Here is a 19,852-nt window from a genome sequence, read left to right as displayed (position 1 = left end):
CAAAACTGTAACAATTCATGCTCAAATTATGCTTTTTACATATGTCAATTGCACTTACCTAATTTTGAAAAACAGGCCATAAGTCTCTGCATTTTCCCAATTGAAATTGTAATAACTTCACATGGTTGCTTTTCAGGCTTGCTTAATTCGTATTTGTGAAATGCTTTGAGAACCTCAGGTGAAAGGTACAAAGGGCCTGCTGCTCCTGGTATCACTGAACTCAAGAAAAAACAATGAGGAGTCCTTGTGGCATCTTAGAGACTAACAAATTTATTTGGGCATAAGCTTTCGATTCAATTGGCCTCGTTAGCAATTACCCGGCCTCGTTAGCACTTACCCCCCACTTGGTAACGCAACTCCCATCTTTTCATGTGCTGTATATTTATACCTGCTTACTGTATTTTCCACTCCATGCATCTGATTAAGTGGGTTATAGCCCATGAAAGTTTATGCCCAAATAAATTTGTTAGTCTCTAAGGTGCCACAAGGACTCCTCGTTGTTTTTGCTGATACAGACTAACACAGCTACCCCTCTGAAACCTGAACTCAAGAAGAAACTATTATAGAGCCATACATAATCTTTAGTACAGTGTATCTTCATGTATAACTTACTATGTACATTTTCTGACTAGTAAATTCACAAAAACAACACATAAGATTCTGTCCACGTCATTAAAAGAATTTTATATGTTAAAACATTCAAAAGGATTTTTGAACAAACTTCAGATTTTAAGTTTGCAGTGTATATATTTCATGTATATGTGCCATGTTTATGGGAGGGATTTTTTCTCTTATTTATAGGGCAGAAAGTAGATTATGGTCTCCACAAGTTTCAGAAGATGGCAAAGCTCATCCCTTTAAAATAAATTTGGAAGCTGATCCACAGGTAAGAAGTTTTATAAGTCACCAACATATTTCAATATAGCTTTTCACATTCTAAATTGTCTCATTCATTGTCATAATTCTTTATAGCACATTTCCTCCACTAACTGTCTACTTAACTTGATATAAATCATAAAATGTATTAAATACATGGACATGATTTTAAATGATTGACATTTTAAATTTCACATTTACATTTAAATAAAACCTAAAATTCTCTTGTGGAAAAACTGCAGAGTGCCTCAAACGTTCTCTCAAAACTTTACACTTCACTATAGTTTTATTATGGAAAGAAAATATCTCCTTTGATACTAATGTTGTTTAAATTGCTGTATCTCTTTTTGATATTTCATCCATCATATTTTTTATTTCTTCAGATGGGACTAAATGTCAAATATCAAAATTATTCAGTTATAATACCATAGCAGCAGTCTTTGTGATGTGACAGTCAGTTGAACTGGGTGGTGCAGTAAGGTTGAGTATCTTTAACTCAATAAACAATTGTGGCACCATGCAAAGCCACAGAGCTTTAGAAAATTGCAAATTCTGAATTTGTGGAAGACTAAACTATTCAGACAGCCATCAAATGGATTAGTCATAAACTGGAACATTCTATCTGTAGCTAAGAAAGGTAAAGTCCTTATCCCTGCACACGAGCAAGGCAAATGAAATCGGTTTGAATTCTCCCCTGCCTAGAACTTATATAGAAGTCCTTGTACAGATCTGCATGTGGGAGGGATGTCCAGGTCCACACTGATCAATGTATAACTATCCACTTTAACTGCAGCTCTAGAGGCCGTAGGGGATAGATTTCAGCATGTGGTTCATAGTGCTTTGTTCCATTTGCCATACATTCTCTAGCCTTAGTACACCGTAACCTCAATATAACGTGACCCGATATAACACGAATTCGGATATAACGCGGTAAAGTAGTGCTCCGGGGGGACGGGGCTGCGCACTCCAGTGGATCAAAGCAAGTTCAATATAACGCGGTTTCACCTATAACGCGGTAAGAGTTGTTTGGCTCCCAAGGATAGCGTTATATCGAGGTAGAGGTGTACATAAATATTATTATTTCAATCTTAGCTGAAAAAAGATTATTATTGTGCTGGCAGGACAGCATCAAAACAAATATTTCAATATATTATTCCATGATAGATTATCATGACTCTCTATTCCACAATAAATTTAAGAACAGAGTCCATCCCAGTGAATTCCATGAAATAAGTGATGCAATCCTGCTCTGACAGGCTTTTAAACATGAATATAATCTCAAGGTTCCAATTCTACCTATTTTTTCCAAATATCCTACAAACCTTTGTATTAACTAGTACAATGTATTTTAGCAAAAATAGTATAGTAATTTTAGTAGTATGCTACCAGGCATCAAGAAATGATACAACTATTTTAAATGCATAGTTTTGTGGGGTATCTAGGACATACACGGAAGAAAAGGCTTTTGTAATGTCAGGGTTTCCTCCAAATAGAAAAAGCTGTAGAAAAAAAAATCTGAGTGACAACAAGCCTACACCATTATAATTCTATGCCTAAAGGAGACAGTTTTTTAAAAACACATAATGTAGTTGAACAGTTAAGTACTATTTGGCAACAAATTATTGAAAAGCTATCTCCATTACTGTCATCAGAAAAACTGCTCCTGCTATAGCAGTGGTTTTCAACCTGTGGTCCATGGATCCCTGGGGATGTGCAGACTATGTCTAAGGAGTCCACAAAATGTTGTCATTCCCATAGAACAGTGGTTTTCAACCTGTGGTCCGTGGACCCCTGGGGGTCCTCAGACTGTATCTAGTATTTCCAAAGGGGTCTACACCTCCATTCAAAATTATTAAGGGGTTCACAAATGAAAAAAGTTTGAAAACCACAGTGCTAAACTAAACAGTCAACATTCATTTGCATGTCTACTTCTTCCCTTAAAAGGGAAATAAAAAAAGTTTATATATAGTCAGCAACAGATAGGTCTTCAGAAAAGTAGTTGAGCTTGTAAGCAAATATGATGAACCATTTACGGGAGTATTTACATTTGAAATCCAGTACTATCATTCTAGAGCAGAGGTGGGCAACCGTCGGCCCGCGGGCCACATGCAGCCCGCAGTTGCCCACCACTGTTCTGGATCATCCATCATACTGATCTACTCTGCACAAAAATGACATTATTAATTCTGTTTCTGAAATAGATGAAACTTTAAATTAAAGGAGATTTATTTTACTGCATATTTAGACACAACACCTGAAGACTGCCATATAAGTTCTGCTACTAAAAGAAATATAGTGGCAAAATTTCTTAATGTTCCTCATATCTTAGCCTGAGCTGGTGAATTATAGTGCATCTATAATAAATGCTGGTTTAAGTCACATTGATTTAAGGTTGTTGAAAACTGAGAGAAAGATGGATACAATGCCTGAATTAAATAAAGGCCTTAAATGCCAAGATTAATGAACAAATCCCAAAGCATTGTATATTCCTTATACTCAAAATCCACTACATTAAAAAGCTTGTCCATCCATGAGTTGGTCTGCAAAAGCAGGAAACCATCAAGTTCTATTAAAAGCATTTCCTGTTCTTAAGTCTCTTTTGAACTTATTCCACAGGTCATAGTTGTGGTAAACACAGGACCCTTTTCAAAATCCAGCCACAGTTTTTGACTCTCTGCCAGACAGAAATCTTTGTTAATATAAAGTTAATGTTTACTACAGTAAGTAAAGTATCATAAACATTAAAAAAAATCAAGAATATTACTGTTTTTAAAAACTGAACATTAAACAGTACATAAATAATATAGATCAAGATTCATGCATGCCTGAGCAAAAATCTACATGACAATCAATGACTCTGAGAAATGTATTACTTCTGTTTGAGAGTTCTAAAATTACAATTACAAATAACCAAAAATATAAAACACATTATAAGTGATTCACTGCTCCAGCATGCTAGCAGAGAATTCAGTTTAATTTAAATTTCAGCAGGTGCACAGCCATTCTCCAGAAGCTCACAGGAGGCCATATAAAAATTTAAAAAATTAAAAATAATTCACCTAGTTCCAATCATGGAACTTCAACTAGGAACCTTTAGCATAAGAAAGAAATAGGCTAAGTAGTCTCACAGAGTTTAGAAGATTCATAGGCTCTTATACACAGCACTGAATACTGCCCCATCTCCCCCCCCCACACACACACTGTTCAGCCACAACAGAACGAAACAAAGGAGGCAATGGATGTGGTGTAATTAGGTCACAACATTATTCACCTAAAATATCTGGGAATACTCGGCAATATACTTTACAGTGCAGGTCATCATCCTTCCCTTAATCATTTTCACATAATCACTCACTTGGACCCCACCATCCAGAGGCTACAAAAAGAGGGGAGTTTGGCACCCTGCCATATAAGACATAGGCGCCCTGAACACACACCCCCACCCCCACCCTTCCTCAGCTCCCTAAAGAATGCTTTCTTTTACATCCTATTCCAATCAATTTTATCTCATAACCATATCCCTTTCATAACTAGTATCTGCACTGGACATCTGCCACAAGTTCTACTTACTGAGTTATGACTTTATAACCTAACCCCACTGCCTCACCCTGCCAGACCCTAACCTTGCTGTGGGGAAGGTGAAGGAAAAGCCCCCAAGGAAAAAGGGTTAGTGTGATGCCCACAATGGATCATGAAAGAACCCTGTCCTTTTTCAGAATCTAAGGGTGGGAGGGTGGGTGTTGCCAGCCCAATAAAGGTAAAAGTGGGCTTCACTGAGACTGCACAAGGTATAAACACCAACACCCTTTTGGTCAGCTGGAAGGCCAATGCCTCCCCCCCAACCTGATTCAGCTGTTTCCTGCTTCTTACCACTCTCTGCAGGTAGACATTCCCCCTTCTTCCACCTCTGCGACTAGTTGCAGAGAGAGCGCCCTCATTTCTTTTAGCCAGCTGGACAAGGACTTACTGCAAGTGTGGTGAGCACACTTTCTCCTCCTACTCCAGGAAGAACTGTGGGCAGGGGCAAGCAGTGAAGCCTACGGCAGAAATACTACTTAACAATAGGAAATGCTGCTTGAGAGCTATTTTTGATGACCACCTTGATTGATTCTGATAGAAAATATCCAGCTTTTTCATTTCTATTGAAATATGATGTAATATGATGGATAAATATTGTGAAATAATAGACCATTTTATTAGTATTAGTAACACAGCCAAACACAGTGTTATGTAACAAAGCAATTTAGAACATAAGGATCTCCACTAGTTTAAACAGTCAGAGAAAATAAGTCTGCCTAAAATGGCTAATGCATGTTGCTTTCATAATAAACACTTCTTTTGGTTTGTTCTTTTATGTTCTACTAGCAGTGTGAAACAGTGCTGTATATCATACACTTTTCTTTCTCCTTTTCCCTTTTTTTAACCTTGGCTAAAATGACTGTGTTTGTTTTTCTTACAGTAGTTTTTTTAAATTATATTTTACTTCTGCCTTACTTTGTGGATTTCCTGTCATTTTAAATATGGTGTTCAGTGTGATTTGATTTTTGAATAGGAAAGATGTTATACTTTCCCTAATTTTATTATTATATAGCTAAGGGTAGAAATCTAAACAAAACCAGAAAAAGAATCCAATAATCACCATCATATATATGATCAGAATGTATTAGTAATTGCAATCAAGTTTTAAAGCATGATAATTATGCTAAAATACGAGTCCCTGCCCTTCCCACACCTTCATTTGACACCAATTTACATCTCCCAACATTGTGCTATGAGTTAAACTAAAGGTCCTTCAGTGTTAGGACACCTCCAAAACATAAACAATAATGTACTTTTTATTAAAGAATACAACATGAATAATAATATATTATTAATTAATATGTGGCCCCAGTCCTGAACTCATTCTATGAGCACTGTTCATACGTGTAAACTGCTTGAGCCACCTTCCCTCTGTTTCTGACATGAACATAGTAATGAAAATAACTTAGCCCTGTACTGATTAGAAGGTCATCTGTTAGCTATAACAACATAATTAAATATTGTAATTCCTTCTTATTCCTGTTTTGACTTTGAATGCTCTTGGATCTTACTAAATTTCTAGTATAAAGGAACAACTTTCCTAGTTTTAAGTATGATAAACACAAGAGCTGGACTGTTTTAACAGCTGCTGTATGTTTTGTCGTTGACATTTTGTGCACATTATGATTTTCCTAGAAAAGGGAATTTAAGTCTAACTAATTGCAACAATGCAAACACACTTTTGACCATTGTAACATTGTGAAGATGCTATTACGATGTCACGTCTTCTGTTCATTTGTCAACAACAATTAAAAATTAGATGAAATGACAATTTTTAGGATTTTTTAATATTTGCTTATTGTGACCTAAATGTATATGATGAAATTGAATCAATTTCCAATACTGTGAATCAAATACATTACATAAATTAGAAATGATCCTCAATGATAGTGAAAGATAATATCTAATTACTAATATACTGTCACATTGCATCCCCTTCACAATGTACAGCAACACAAAACTGCAAATGAACTTCTCTATGTTGATTTACCTACGTGCTGTTCTTGTAGTCTTCTTCAGTTCATTATTTCTTAACTTTCTCTTTTAATAGACCGCTTTTTTCTGTTTGCATCTTCTGGTAGGCACCCTATGTATCTATGATTTTTCTTTTTTATGGGCTAATAGAAGCTCTGACATTGACCTCTTCCCTAGAAATGAAATTTAGTCTATTTCAGTTACAAATAATTTCAGGAGCTATGCCTTCCCCAATGGTCCCCTGCCAAATTTTTTGGCTTTAGAATCTCATTTCCCTATTTTAAAATGTGTTTCTCTCCCCTATTGCTGGGTGACAAACACACGCAAACAACAGAGGACAGGGACTAGCTAACAATTAAGGTAAACAATTAAGCTTACTATAGACAAAATTCATAAAGCAAACAGTGAAAAAAGAGAAAAATACTTTTTAAGTGTATATGATTATATGCAACCCTTATACCAATTACTAAATTATTGAAGGTTTTACGTATATTTGCAAACATGCCACTCATTCTATTTGTCTTCACAAGGCAGACAAATAATATTTGAATATACATGGATTACTCAGCGCATGAAAGTTTAATGGATAAACACAGAATGTCTGTGTAACCTTTGGGTTTACTTAATCAAGTCTTTAAATTCCAGCGGAGAAAGATGAGATTAACAAATTCCAGTGTTGTCAATTTTGCTCGTTATTAGCTTCAGTGTGCACTGTAGCTTTGTGTATTTTGTCTGCCTATTACGTACAGGAATTCAAGCCTATTGGTACAGCTCATAACAGAAGGGCCCAGCCTTTTGTTGCAGCAGCAAACATTGATGACAAAAGACAGGTAGTGAGTTCCTCCTATAATTCTCCAATTGGGCTGTATTCATCTGGCAATATTCAAGACGCTCTTCAGGGACAACTGAGGGGTCTAATTCCTAGTTCACCTCAAAAGTAAGTATTGGTATTTACTTATATTACATGGTCTTTTGTGGCAATACTACTCTGTTTTGTTGTCCATTCAAAAGTCCAGCTCTTGCTGTTTTATTTTTCCTTTCTGATACTCTAAACTTCTGTCATATTTTTCAAAAATGGTGATAAATGAAGCAATTTCCTTTTAACATCCAGGAGTGAACATTCAGCTATAAAAGTAGTGATAATGCAGATAGTTAAAAATTCCCCTTCACTGGGTTTGGCTGCGATACTACACACCATCCTTCTCTCTTACACTACCCTGTACTCTTCTGTGTTTCTGACTATAACAGCAAGTGTGTTTTTAATACCACTAGTATGCAACATAAAAATAGTTGGTTCGTAACAATTTGTAACCTTTGTGTACGCTAATTTTACCCAGTAATAAATATTCATCAACTGAAGGAAGTTATTTTAATCCTTTTTTTTTTTTTTACAGGATACGAATTACTTTGAACACAAGCATAATATTCGTCCCAAACCTTTCATAGTCTCAGGCCGAAGCAGGTTATAAACTCTAGCTGTATGATGTGTTGGATGCATGGGTTTTTTAATGCATACTTACAATTCATATGAAAATGTGATATTAATGCACTTGAAATTATTTTATGCGATTAAAGCTTATTTTAAAGCTTTTAAAAAATAAAATGCATGCTTTGCAGAGCTCAGGCTTCCATTTCCTAAAGGAAGAGGGTCCAGATTCTGATGTCAGTTACACTGGTGAGAGTCTGGAATAACTACAATGGAGGTTCTTCAACTCAATGGACCTGGTCCACATTTACATCAGTGCAATTGAGATCAGGATCTGACCTTGACAAGTTTATGGAGCTGTGAAATTCTCTAGTCCCACTATCCGTATGACTTGTAAACTTGCTAATTAAGAATTTAATCCAACCTGTCATATCAGGATCCTCTGAACCATGTAGATTGCAAAGGCCACACAGGCTGACCTATTCACAATGCAATCTGCTGCAGAGGAACTAAATAAAAGAAAAATCTGAGCTCCACAGAGTTGCAAAACTATCAGAAAAGGGAAGAGTTTACGCACATGAGCTCCATTTTTTTAATCTAACCTCTCTCTCATATAATTGGGCGTTATAATGCCTGAAACAATACTACTTGATCAAAATAGAAGGGAAAGTATCCTTCTAGAATCAAAGGCAGCCTCTGTGGCTACATAGGCTAGGAGGCCTCACAGGTTTGAGTGGCCCAATTTCTATGGACGCTGCTTTCCGTTACAGGAGTTTTGTTACTACCAGTGGCTTCAGTTCTGTACCTTATTTTCAAAGTAAAAAATATTTGTGCCATAATTCCAGCAACTCAAGTCTGATACAGCAGTCTGAGACGTCAAAGCAGTTGGCATGAACCTCACTGACATCCTATTCATAATGGGAAGACACATACAGTTTATCAAATTATGTGAACTGTCCAGTTAGTGAACCAGTACAATTAAAAAGATTAAGGGTGTTGTTCATTTGTTTTGACAAATTAAGTTTAGTTTTAATTATGTATATTCTTAGTTATTATTATTTCTACAGCTGTTACGCATCTCACAGACACATACAAATGACAAGATCCATACCCTGAAAAGTTTACAATCTGAGGGATAAATCATCAGATTACGATCTAGTGCATTGCAAGGGGCAGCACATTGTTGCACTGCCCTCTGGGGGCCCTAGACGGGAGATTTTGGCACAGGGAGTCCATCTCTCTCCCTCAGTCTCCCCACAGCTGTTGAGAAGAAGTAAACAGCGCGAGGTCTAGATCTGTTGTAGTGTATGCTTCCCAATGTGCCAGTTTAACTGCAGTCTGCAGTCCACCCACTTCCTGTCCACTTCACCCTTTCCCACTCACCTGCAGGAGGTGGGGATGCAGCAGCTCTACTCTATGGGGCCTGCTCCTCCCATACACAAGAAGTGCCAGTAGAGAGCACTGGCACAGAAGAGTCAGAGTGTAGCTTATGCCCCCTTACTCCCTTGTGTTGGCACAAAGGACAGGTCACAATCTACGTGTGACCCCACTACAGCACTCTATTATTAAATCTTTGCAGAGAAGTGGCGTGAAACTGTTTTTTGTGACAATTTTGGACTTGTAGACTATCGCAGTGAGAATTTACAAGGTTCAACTATATTAGTAAGATCTTTTTCTCATTTAGTTGAATGTTGGGACTGTCTATAAAAGGTCATATATTTTTGAATTTATTCTTCTTACAGTAAGCACTCTCATTCTATATAATCTTGAATATTTAGGATTGTTTCATAATGTATGTTCTGAACATTCATTTTTTAAATCAAGCAATGCTTTGTAAAAGATACATATTTAAACAAATGACCATTTTCCAGGATTGCAGATGAGAAATTAGATGCAAAAATTAATCTGATAAGAAAGGTGATCAAGCTTTCTGGTCTTAATTAGTTAATATTTGTAAAGTGCTTTGACAATGGAAAGTTCTGTATACTTCAAATTTCAAGTATTATTTATTAGCCTCAGATGAATGGTGCTATGCAATTGCAAAGTAGCAGCAATAGTATTGGTTGCCAGTTAATTTTTTACCCTCTGGACTGAACATATACGTTAAGCAAATTCTACTTATTTGGTACCTAAGGTCACATTTGCCAAAAGAGAATTTTAATTTATTATGTTGAAGTTCTCAAAGCAACTGTTGCGGATTACATCCCAAAACAGGTTACATTCATATTATTCTTTATTAAATACAGTAATAACACATCTCAGTTGTAAATCTCTCTTCAGGATATAAGGCCAACTCCTACAGTCCTCTCTCAATAGGAATTTTGCCAAAATAAGAACCAAGTATGAACTGTAGGATTTGGCCAATAAATGGAATTTTAGGCACAATTATAGACTTCATGCTGACAAAACTAATTAACAGATGTATGAAATCTTTACACTAACTTAGCATTGCCTCTCTTTGTTGCTGGTAGCAATAGCTATGCTTCTTTTGGCCTTCTCTTAATGTATTCCATTTTTTGAAACTCATCATTAACAAGTGTTGCTCTGTCACAGGATTCAAATCTTCTAAAGTGTGACCCTGATTTTTCTAAGCACTGGCATGTGTATCTGTGACTGGTCCCTTCTATGGGCTTTTGGCTGGGGCATGCTGGGACAGCATACTTACTTGGGAACTTGCCTGTCTTTTTTGGAATTAATTTTCCTTTGATGGTAAGGAATGTTTCTCTCTTTAAACTTTCAGAATGTGGTCCTGCACAAATTCCACTTAAGAACTAAATGGAGAATAATTTTGGGTCATTTTAGCCTCTCTTCCTCCTCTCCAGGGCAGAGTTCTGAAATGTAGCTGTCAGGCAGGCACTGTACTGTATCTCCAAACTTTTGCGGATACAGACTAACACGGCTGCTACTCTGAATCCAAACTGAGAGCAATATAAACTTCTCCCTGATTTACTCAGGAGTCAGCCAGGAAAGAACCTATCAGTACACAAACATGTAGGTTGAGGGAAGCAGACTGAATCACAATCCTTCCCAAGAGTTTGATTACCATATTTATACGACTGTGGCCCTGAGAAGGAAGTGGTCTCAGATGACTGTGGAAGGCCTGGATTATACATTGTTCCTGGAAAAATTGCCCCCTCGAAAAAGAAACCCTCTGAGTCCAGTTAGGGCTGAAGAGGGCCTAAGTGCTATGGGAAAAACGGTAAAACCAGTGACACTAAAAAGAAACATTTTGATATAATATTCACTACGTTACTCTGCTAATCATTTTCCTGAGGTTTTGCTCATATTAATGCCCAGCGGCTTTACAGCTTTTCTAAAACTGGAGTTGTAGCCAACATCCTATTTTCATTCTAAATCAAAAATAAGGTCAAATTCAAAAGTAACAGAGACCAAGATTCATTTCATATTCTTTGAGAATCTATTCTGTTTTTGTGAAGGGCCATTTTACATTCTGCTTGGAATTGTTATAATTTAGAATGGCAAAAGTATGTCCAGTTATTTTTTAACATTTTTAACTTTTTTTGAAATTTTCAACAATATATATGGAAAAAATATGTATTAAATAAATGTATTGTTGAAATAAGTTTAAAGGTGTAATAAATACTATAGGTTAGTATTAAGGACAATCTAAAAAAGTCACATATGTTATTTTAAGTTTTCTTTATAGAAAACCCTTTCAAGTGAGGAAATGTAATGTAGCGTTTAGGTCACAGACTGGAATGAAGAGTTTGGGTTCTAATTCCTGGCTCTGTCACTGACTGTGTGATCTTGGGCAAGTCACTTAACCTCTCAATGTCTCCACTTCCCATTGTGAGGCTGGAGTAATGCTTACCTAGTTCAGAGGGGTATGGTGAGGCTTCATTAATCCTCTGAAAAAGGCACAATGTTAAAAGTACAAAGTAATATTATTTTCCAAGTACTCTGAACTTTCAGAAGGTTATATTTAATGTCAGTGACAGGGGAAAATATATTTATGCACTGGGCTTTCACAGATTCAGAGGTTTTAATTGATTGTTCTCGGGTTTTGTTTGTAGGTGTTGTTTTTTTGGGGGGGAGAGTAGGGAATTAAGGAAGTAAAGTTGACTAGATTAAACATACTTTTGCTTTTCTATATTTGATAGATTTCATCTCTTTCTTTACAGTCATGTTAACATCTCTACACTTGTTTATTTTGTCTTTATTTTGGGTATGTGTTGCACACCTTTCTGTAAACTGGCTATTAACACAGTGGAGGCAGTACTCCTTCCGGTATTGATGGTGGCAGTGGACGTAGTACCCCCTCTTCTGTTAGCACTATCTGCCCTACTGACTTGAAAGCTGCATCTAAGATGGCCCCTAACATTCCCTTGGAAATGGAACTTCCTGGTGTCAAGATTGTACATGCTCAGTTTAATACACCTCTGCAGATGTACTCAGATGATAATATAATGGAAACACTGCAGGGCCAAGTTTCTACAGCTCTGGGGGAAAATCCCTCAATGAGGTAATCAGAGCTAGCATGTGCACTGAATATATTTGCTAAAGCATTAACATTATCAATTTCCATACTGTTTCTACATTAAATTTTAAAAGCTATCTAAACTGCAACTAAAGATTTTGAAGCTTATATTAAAATACAATTAATTAGGGCTGTCAAGCAATTAAAAAAAATAATCGTGATTAATTGTGCGATTAAAAATTAATTGTGATTAATCGCACAATTAAAACATTAATCATGATTAATCGCAGTTTTAATTACACTGTTAATCAATATTAGAATACCATTATTTAAATATTGTTGGGAATTTCTATATTTTCAAATATAGAGTCAGGGCTGGGAGCTATGGGGCTTCAGCCCCCCTCGGGGCCTGGGGCTCAGGGCTTCAGCCACTCTCAGGACTCGGGGCTTCAGTCAAACCTCAGGGTTTGGGGCGCAAGGCTCCAGCCCCCCCGCCACCCAGGAAGCTGCGGGCTGGAGCTGCTCCACCCCACCCACCCACCCCTGCCCGGGAAGCTGCAGGCTGGGGCTGCTCCAGCCCCCCTGCCGCCTCCGAAGCTGTAGGCTAGGGCTTCAACTCCCACCATGCTTCCTCCTGAGCTGCAGGCTGGGGCTTCAGCCCCTTCTCCCCCCGGTCGATGCTTCCCACCGGGCCCACAGGTATGCAATTAACATGTTAAAAAAATTAACATGTTAATTTTGCTTTCAGTTAATTGAAGGCGTTAACTGCGATTAATAGCCAGCCCTACTATTAATGTATTAAAAATATTTTTCTAACCCAGATTGTTAAAGATGTCTGTCAACATACAAAAGACAAGTGTTACAGGTCAGACTCACTTTAAAAAAAATCTCCCTCTATTTGCAGCTGATAAATACAAGCTGATAACTGTAGCTACTCTTTAAAACGGACTCTTGATCCACTCCTGACCAGGGCCTCAATCCTGAAAAGACTTACATACACAGCTAATTTTAAGCTCTAACGAAGTCACACTGAGTTCAATTGGACTATTCTAGTCCTTAAAGTTCAGCACCTGCATAATTCTTTGCAGGACTGGGTCCTATGACACCTATCCCTATCATCTGAAGAAGAAAAATTAAAGCAGTCAGTATACAACATTTTACAATCTGTTGCAGTCTTTCATGCCCAGAATGGGAGCCGCGAGAAGCAGTGTGGGCCGCAGGTTGCCCACCACTGCCCTACTGCCTGGTTATCCATCATCAATAACATTTTTTTAAAAAGCCAACTTGCTTTCTCCCCCTGTGGAATCCTGGATTAAGGATAAAAATTCAGGTTTCATAGATGGCAAAGGCATCCCCAGTTTGGGAACTGACCTTGCACAAAGCCCTGAAATGTCCCAACTGTTGGGGGTTACTTTTCCCTATGCATGAACTTGGAAAAGATATCTTAAAGTCTTGTGTCTGGTAAGTAAATTTTGTGTGTAACAAGTAATTCTACAACCATTACTTTTGATTTTTCTTGGGAACGTGTTAAAAATAAGTAAATCTGGATAAGGAGTTAAAAATCAACGATTAGTAGGAATAAAAAAAATGTTGATTTTTTTTTAAACTTAAATGAAGGTTTTTCCTTTTACTTGCTGCAGTCTTTGTTCACCAAAGTAAATTTAATAACAATGCATATGTCTTATGTACAGTACTTTCACCAAGAGTAAAAAGTAGTAAGTATGCTGAGGAGGAAAGATATTTAGTTCACTGTTTTAAAAACAGCTCAGAGATATCTGGTTGGGGAATCACAGAAATGTAGAGCTGGAAAGGACCTCAAGAGGGCATCTACTCCAACCCACCCATCCTGAGGAAGACCAAGTACACCTAGACCATCCCCAACAGATGTTTGTTTAACCTGTTCTTAAAAACTACGACAGGGATTCTACAATCTCTGTTGGTAACCTATTCCAGTACTTAACTATCTTTAAGTCAAAGTTTTTCCTGATATCTAACCTAAATCTTCCTTGCTATAGATTAAGGTCAATTGATCACAGTCCTCTTTATAACAGCCCTTAACATATTGGAAGACTGTTATCAGGTCCCCTCTCAATCTTCTTTTCTCAAGATTAAACATGCCCAGTTATTTTTAACTTTCCTCAGGTCAGGTTTTCTAAATTTTTTATAATTTTTGTTATAATCTCCTCTGGATTCTATCCAATTCGTCCACATCTTTCTTAAAGTGTGGCACCCAAAACTAGACACAATACTTCAGCCGAGGCCTCACCAGTGCCAAGCAGAGTAGAATAATTACCTCCTGTGTCTTACAAATGACACTCATATTAATACACTTCAGAATGATACTTGATTTTTTTGCAACTGCATCCCATTATTGATTCATATTCAATCTGTGACCCACTATAGCCCTCAGATCCTTTTCTGCAGTACTGCTGCCTAGTCAGTTATTCCCCATTTTGTATTTGTACATACGATTTTGCCTTCACCTTTATTGAATTCCATCTTGTTGATTTCAGACCAACTCTCCAACTTGTCAAGATCATTTTGAATTCTAATCCTGTCCTTCAAAGTGCTTGGTGTCATCCATAAATTTCATAAGCCAACAATATTATCCAATTTCATTATCCAACAATAACTAGTACCAGACCTGGGACAGATGTCTCCAGGCCCCCACTGAATATGACCTCAAAGTTTGACCACAAATTAGGATTATAGACAATCAGGGCATCCAACATGCAAACACAGGACAAAAGATTTTTGACCAGTCACTCAGGGTACGTCTTTACTACCCGCCGGATCAGCGGGCAGTGATAGATCCAGCGGGGGTCAATTTATCGCATCTAGTCTAGACGCAATAAATCGACCCCCGAGCGCTCTCCCGTCGACCCCGGTACTCCAGTGCCACAAGAGGCACCCGCAGAGTTGACAGGGGAGTGGCAGCAGTTGAATCACCGCGGTGAGTAGGTCTAAGTACATCGACTTCAGCTACATTATTCACGTAGCTGAAGTTGCGTAACTTAGATCGATTCCCCCCCCCCCCCCAGTGTAGACCAGGCCTGAGTCTATTTCTATTCCATTTCATATTCTAAACCTTACTCTCAAGAAACTCGAGACAGATGGACACACACAAAGCCCAGTCCAATCCCCTTGCAAGCAATGGGAGTTTTACCATAAGGTTGGGAGTAGGAGCAAGCTCATAATGAGAGACTTAAAATTAACATTTATCTCTGAATAAATGCAGTAATATGCTTCATTAAAAGTATACGATACTCCTTTTACTTAGTTCCCCTAATACTCAAAAAGTTGAAACTCCTTTGTCTTCAGCCTAATTCTTCACAATGCATCCAGGGTGTCTGTTCTTCACCATACCTGTATATTTTGTTAGTAGTAATGCTTAATATAAGACAGCTATTATGAAATATTAGGGATACAATCCTGGCCCTACTAAAGTCAATGGGAATTTTGCCATTGACTTTAATGGGGCCTGATTTTCTCCCTGTGTGTTTATTTTGTTAAGGCAGACACTACAAAAAGTAAGCAACAGACCAATTTTATTTAATTAAAAAAAAATCATTTAATAAAGCTAGGCTTTTAAACATTTGCCGCTGGAACATGTGTTTCATTGTCTTTTCCTATGAACGTAAGTTAAGTAAATCACACTGACCATTATTTTATCATAATTAATATATTAACTAGTGATTGGCTGATGATGCCCTGCAGAAAGACTGAGTTGTTCAGATTTCTGCAAATCTATCTTAATACTGTGAGTGATATCATGTTTTAATACTACCCTTGAAGCTATTTGACCTGAAAATGGTATTCTGGAAATTAAGTCAAAGAGCAGCTGGTGACTTGGCTGCAGACTTACAGGGCTGCAGCTGTTTTGAGGGTAAAGACAAGTAATGGCCCATTTCCAATGCAGCTATAGCCAGAAAAGTAACTGTAAAAATAATATCACGGGGTATCATATTTATTCTCTAGCTAGACTTCTACATCTAATTTTTTAAATGTATAAATCAAGAGATGACTTTTCTAACTGCCAGTCTCATAAACTCAATCTAGGATCTGAAAATCAAGCTCAGCTCTGTCTTTTCAGCATCATCAGTAATAAAGATTTTGCATTCTAAATGTAGCTGATACATGAGGTAGAATAGAATAGTAAATAGCACTTATATGAAATCCAGGTTACTCTCCCCTGATTGTATTTGCTCTACTGGGCTAATAGTACTAAAACTGGATTTATCAGTAAAGTGCAGAAATTGGACTCAAAGACACAGTCTTTGGATATGTTGCTTAATCAGAAGGTGCCATTTTAACAGTCACTTTTCTGAGCTTGAATAAACTTTGATATTTATTTGTAAAATGAGAACTTTGCTTATGAGAATACTGTGCAGCAATAACAGGAATATTTATTTAGTTAAGAAAGATATATCAGAACTTCACCACTATACAAAGCATGCCAATCTAGTGAGGGGGAAGGCCTATTCAATGATTCTGTAAACTGATTTTTATCATAACTTTGTTTATTGAATCATATTCTTATGTCTGGTATCTCTACTGCTTTAAAGTTATATTGGTTAACTCTCTTTACCTGCTCATCCCTTGTTCATGTTGCAGTGAACCAGTGCCAACCTCTGTACCTCAATCTGATGTGTACAGGATGCTGCATGACAGTCCGGAAGGGCCCAGTCAACCACGTCAATCTGGCTCATTTAAGGTGCTCCAGGATTTAGTCTCCGAGGATTCTGGTAGGCAGCAATTTACTGTATATATCTGTTCCCAGCACTCTATTTTTTCCATGTGTTGAAAGGGGAAAACCTGAAAAGAAGATAGACAAGGATTAGAGCTATAAAATTCAATTTCACATTTTACTGCTTTACCCCTTTTATTAAATATTTAACATGTGCTATGACAATTAACTAGCCTTAAGACTTCCATTTATCAATCAAATATTCAGACTCTTGTCAGGTTTTTAAGACTGATAATGTGCAAAAATGTTTTGATTGAATGATAAAAATGTTGAATGAGAAAAGTTTTGGGGTGAGATAAAAATACCACTGAAACAGGAAAAGAAAATTGGCCATCTCTTTCTAAACCAGGAAAAGAAGGGGGAAGAATTTTAAACTCTTTCCTCAATTAAGTTTCTTCTCTTGCACTCACTTCTAAATAAAAAAACAAAATGATGCTAGAAAATTGGTTGAAGAGAATACAGTTTGCACTTGCATTTTCCCATAATTATACTTTATCAAAAATACTCTAATTGATGAGTTTTTCACAATAAAACAGATGGGAAAAGAGCATTATGAAATTCTGACAGTTTTATTATATCTGTACTAAATATAAAGGGCAGAATTTAAACAAAATTGATCTAAAATTAACAGTTTACAAGAAAAGGCATGTATAATGTCATAATAGATTTTTGCTTAGATTTTGATATCACTTTTTATTCATATTGTGTTATCAATCTTTCAGAATGAATTTAAAGGTTAACTCTATAAATAACAAGTAAGGCTGTGAGTCTTTCACGGGCCCCGGGCTGCCCCCCAACCCAGAGCAGTGGCAGCGGGGCCCTGGACCGCCCAGAGTGGAGGCGGAGATCACAGATTCTGTGACTTTCTAGGACCTCTGTGACTTCCGCAGCTGCTGTGGCTGACTCTAGGGCCACCCGAGCAGCAGGTCTGGGCTCAGGGTCCCCAGGCAACTGGTTCCGGGCGCTGCCCCGGAGCAGTGGCTCGGGAACAGCAGCGGTGCCCACAGGCTGCCCCTGACTAGAGCTGCAGCAGTGTGGCCATGGGCCACCCCACACCCGGAGCCGCAGCAGTGGGGCAGCAGGGCCCTGGGCTGCCCCTCCCCCCAGGTAAGATTTAGTTAGGGGTATTTTTAGCAAAAGTCACTATTGCCCGTGACCTGTCCATGACGTTTACTAAAAATACCCATGACTAAATCGTAACCTTAATGACAAGTAATCTTTTCATTAGCTGACTAGATAGAAGTTCTGATATATCAACACAGAACACCACTTAGGGCCAATCCTACTCCCACTGAAGTTAATAGCAATATTCCCACTAACATTGATGATGCAAGATTTGACCCCTCAAAATTAAAAAAAGGTTATTGTAAAAGTCCTTGTATAGAGAAACTCTAACATTACTTAATGAAAGCAAAAGCTTATAAATAAGGTCCTACTTAACTTGCGATATTATGGAAATTGCAGATTCTACAATGTTACGCCTCCACCACAGTTTTGACAGTAGGGGGGCCGCTGCTTTCAGCACCTGATGGCTGACAGCGGAAAAATCACAGAAAAATAATAATGGACTTTATTACCACAAATAATAAGGTCCATTATTACTTTTCCGCAATTTTCCATGGCTTGTCCGCAACTCGGCAGCAATTTTTTGACAATCATCCTGCAATTGAAGCAGGGCCTTACTTATAAATCAATATAAAGTGGATACCCTCAAGCAAGCATTTAGTTATAGCCAGATGCTTCTGTATTATACTGTAAATAAATAAGAATGTTCTGTTTCTCAGATGGACGTCCCATTGGTACCAGGAGCGTGAGAGCACCAGAAACAAAGATGCCTTCTGGTGCAGGAAGTGTACAAAAACTGCCATTGTGTGACAAATGTGGAAATGGCATTGTGTAAGTTGTTTTTTTCTTAATTTTAATAAAGTTATAGCTATAGAATAAATCTTCAAAAGGGATTACAAAATACAGGAGGATTTTCTAAGGAATTTTCTGTTTGTAATTTTAGAAAAAATCAAAAAAATTACAGGTGCATTGAAAAGCTTAAAAAAATAAACTGTCCAAAATCATTAACATAATGTCTTAAACATTTCACTTGCAGAGGCCTGAGTTCAAGCTTCTTGGTACCTCTTGCCACACTCCATCATTAACACATATACTGAAAAGAGCAGCCGCATAGCCTGTACTGTATCAGGCTGCGATTCTCAAAGCTGCCTAATGGAGTAAGGTACCCAACTCCCAATTCAATGGGAGTTCTCATTCCTTCTGGCTCCTTTGAAATTCCCAGCCATAGATCTCAATGGTGTCAGTAATTCCAAACAGGGATACAGAGAATCCTGAACTCAGGTCTTGGTGGCTAAGTCAGAGGAATTGTTTTCTAAACTCTTTTCACTCCCTTGCTGCTGGGCTACATTATACCCTGTATACCAGGGGTAGGCAACCTTTCAGAAGTGGTGTGCCGAGTCTTCATTTATTCACTTTAATTTAAGGTTTCGCGTGCCGGTAATACATTTTAACGTTTTTTTAGAAAGTCTCTCTCTATAAGTCTATATTATATAACTAAACTATTGTTGTATGTAAAGTAAACAAGGTTTTCAAAATGTTTAAGAAGCTTCATTTAAAATTAAATTAAAATGCTGATCTTACGCCGCCAGCCTGCTCAGCCCGCTGCCAGCCTGGGGTTCTATTCACCTAGGCTGGCAGCGGGCTGAACAGGGCCTGCGGTCGGGACACCGGCTGGCAAGGGGCCGGCAGCTGGGCCCCCAGACCTGGGGGGGGTGTTCAGGGGTCAGGGCAGAGGGCTGGGTGTGTG

The 19,852-nt window shown here is 37.8% G+C and overlaps 1 protein-coding gene across 3 annotated transcripts in view; it reads left to right on the top strand.

Annotated features, from left to right (window-relative positions):
* Positions 1-19,852, top strand: part of PDLIM3 (PDZ and LIM domain 3) — a 41,633-nt gene that overhangs the window by 19,837 nt on the left and 1,944 nt on the right. Inside the window, exons 3-7 of one of the 3 annotated variants that reach the window (XM_024219253.3) lie at positions 802-886; positions 7,824-7,891; positions 12,084-12,338; positions 16,908-17,038; positions 18,825-18,936. In XM_024219253.3, coding sequence (XP_024075021.1) covers positions 802-886; positions 7,824-7,891; positions 12,084-12,338; positions 16,908-17,038; positions 18,825-18,936 — 651 coding nt within the window. Of the gene's footprint in view, positions 1-801; positions 887-7,178; positions 7,367-7,823; positions 7,892-12,083; positions 12,339-16,907; positions 17,039-18,824; positions 18,937-19,852 lie in introns of all 3 variants that reach the window. The other 2 variants (XM_024219254.3, XM_024219255.3) reach the window with 2 other exon arrangements.

The sequence above is a fragment of the Terrapene carolina genome, unplaced genomic scaffold (assembly GCF_002925995.2).
Source record: "Terrapene carolina triunguis isolate 2854851 unplaced genomic scaffold, T_m_triunguis-2.0 Scaffold66, whole genome shotgun sequence".
In the NCBI taxonomy this organism is placed as follows: domain Eukaryota; kingdom Metazoa; phylum Chordata; order Testudines; family Emydidae; genus Terrapene; species Terrapene triunguis.
The sequence above is the reverse complement of the archived record's forward strand: the minus strand, read 5'-3'. Positions and strand labels throughout refer to the sequence as shown.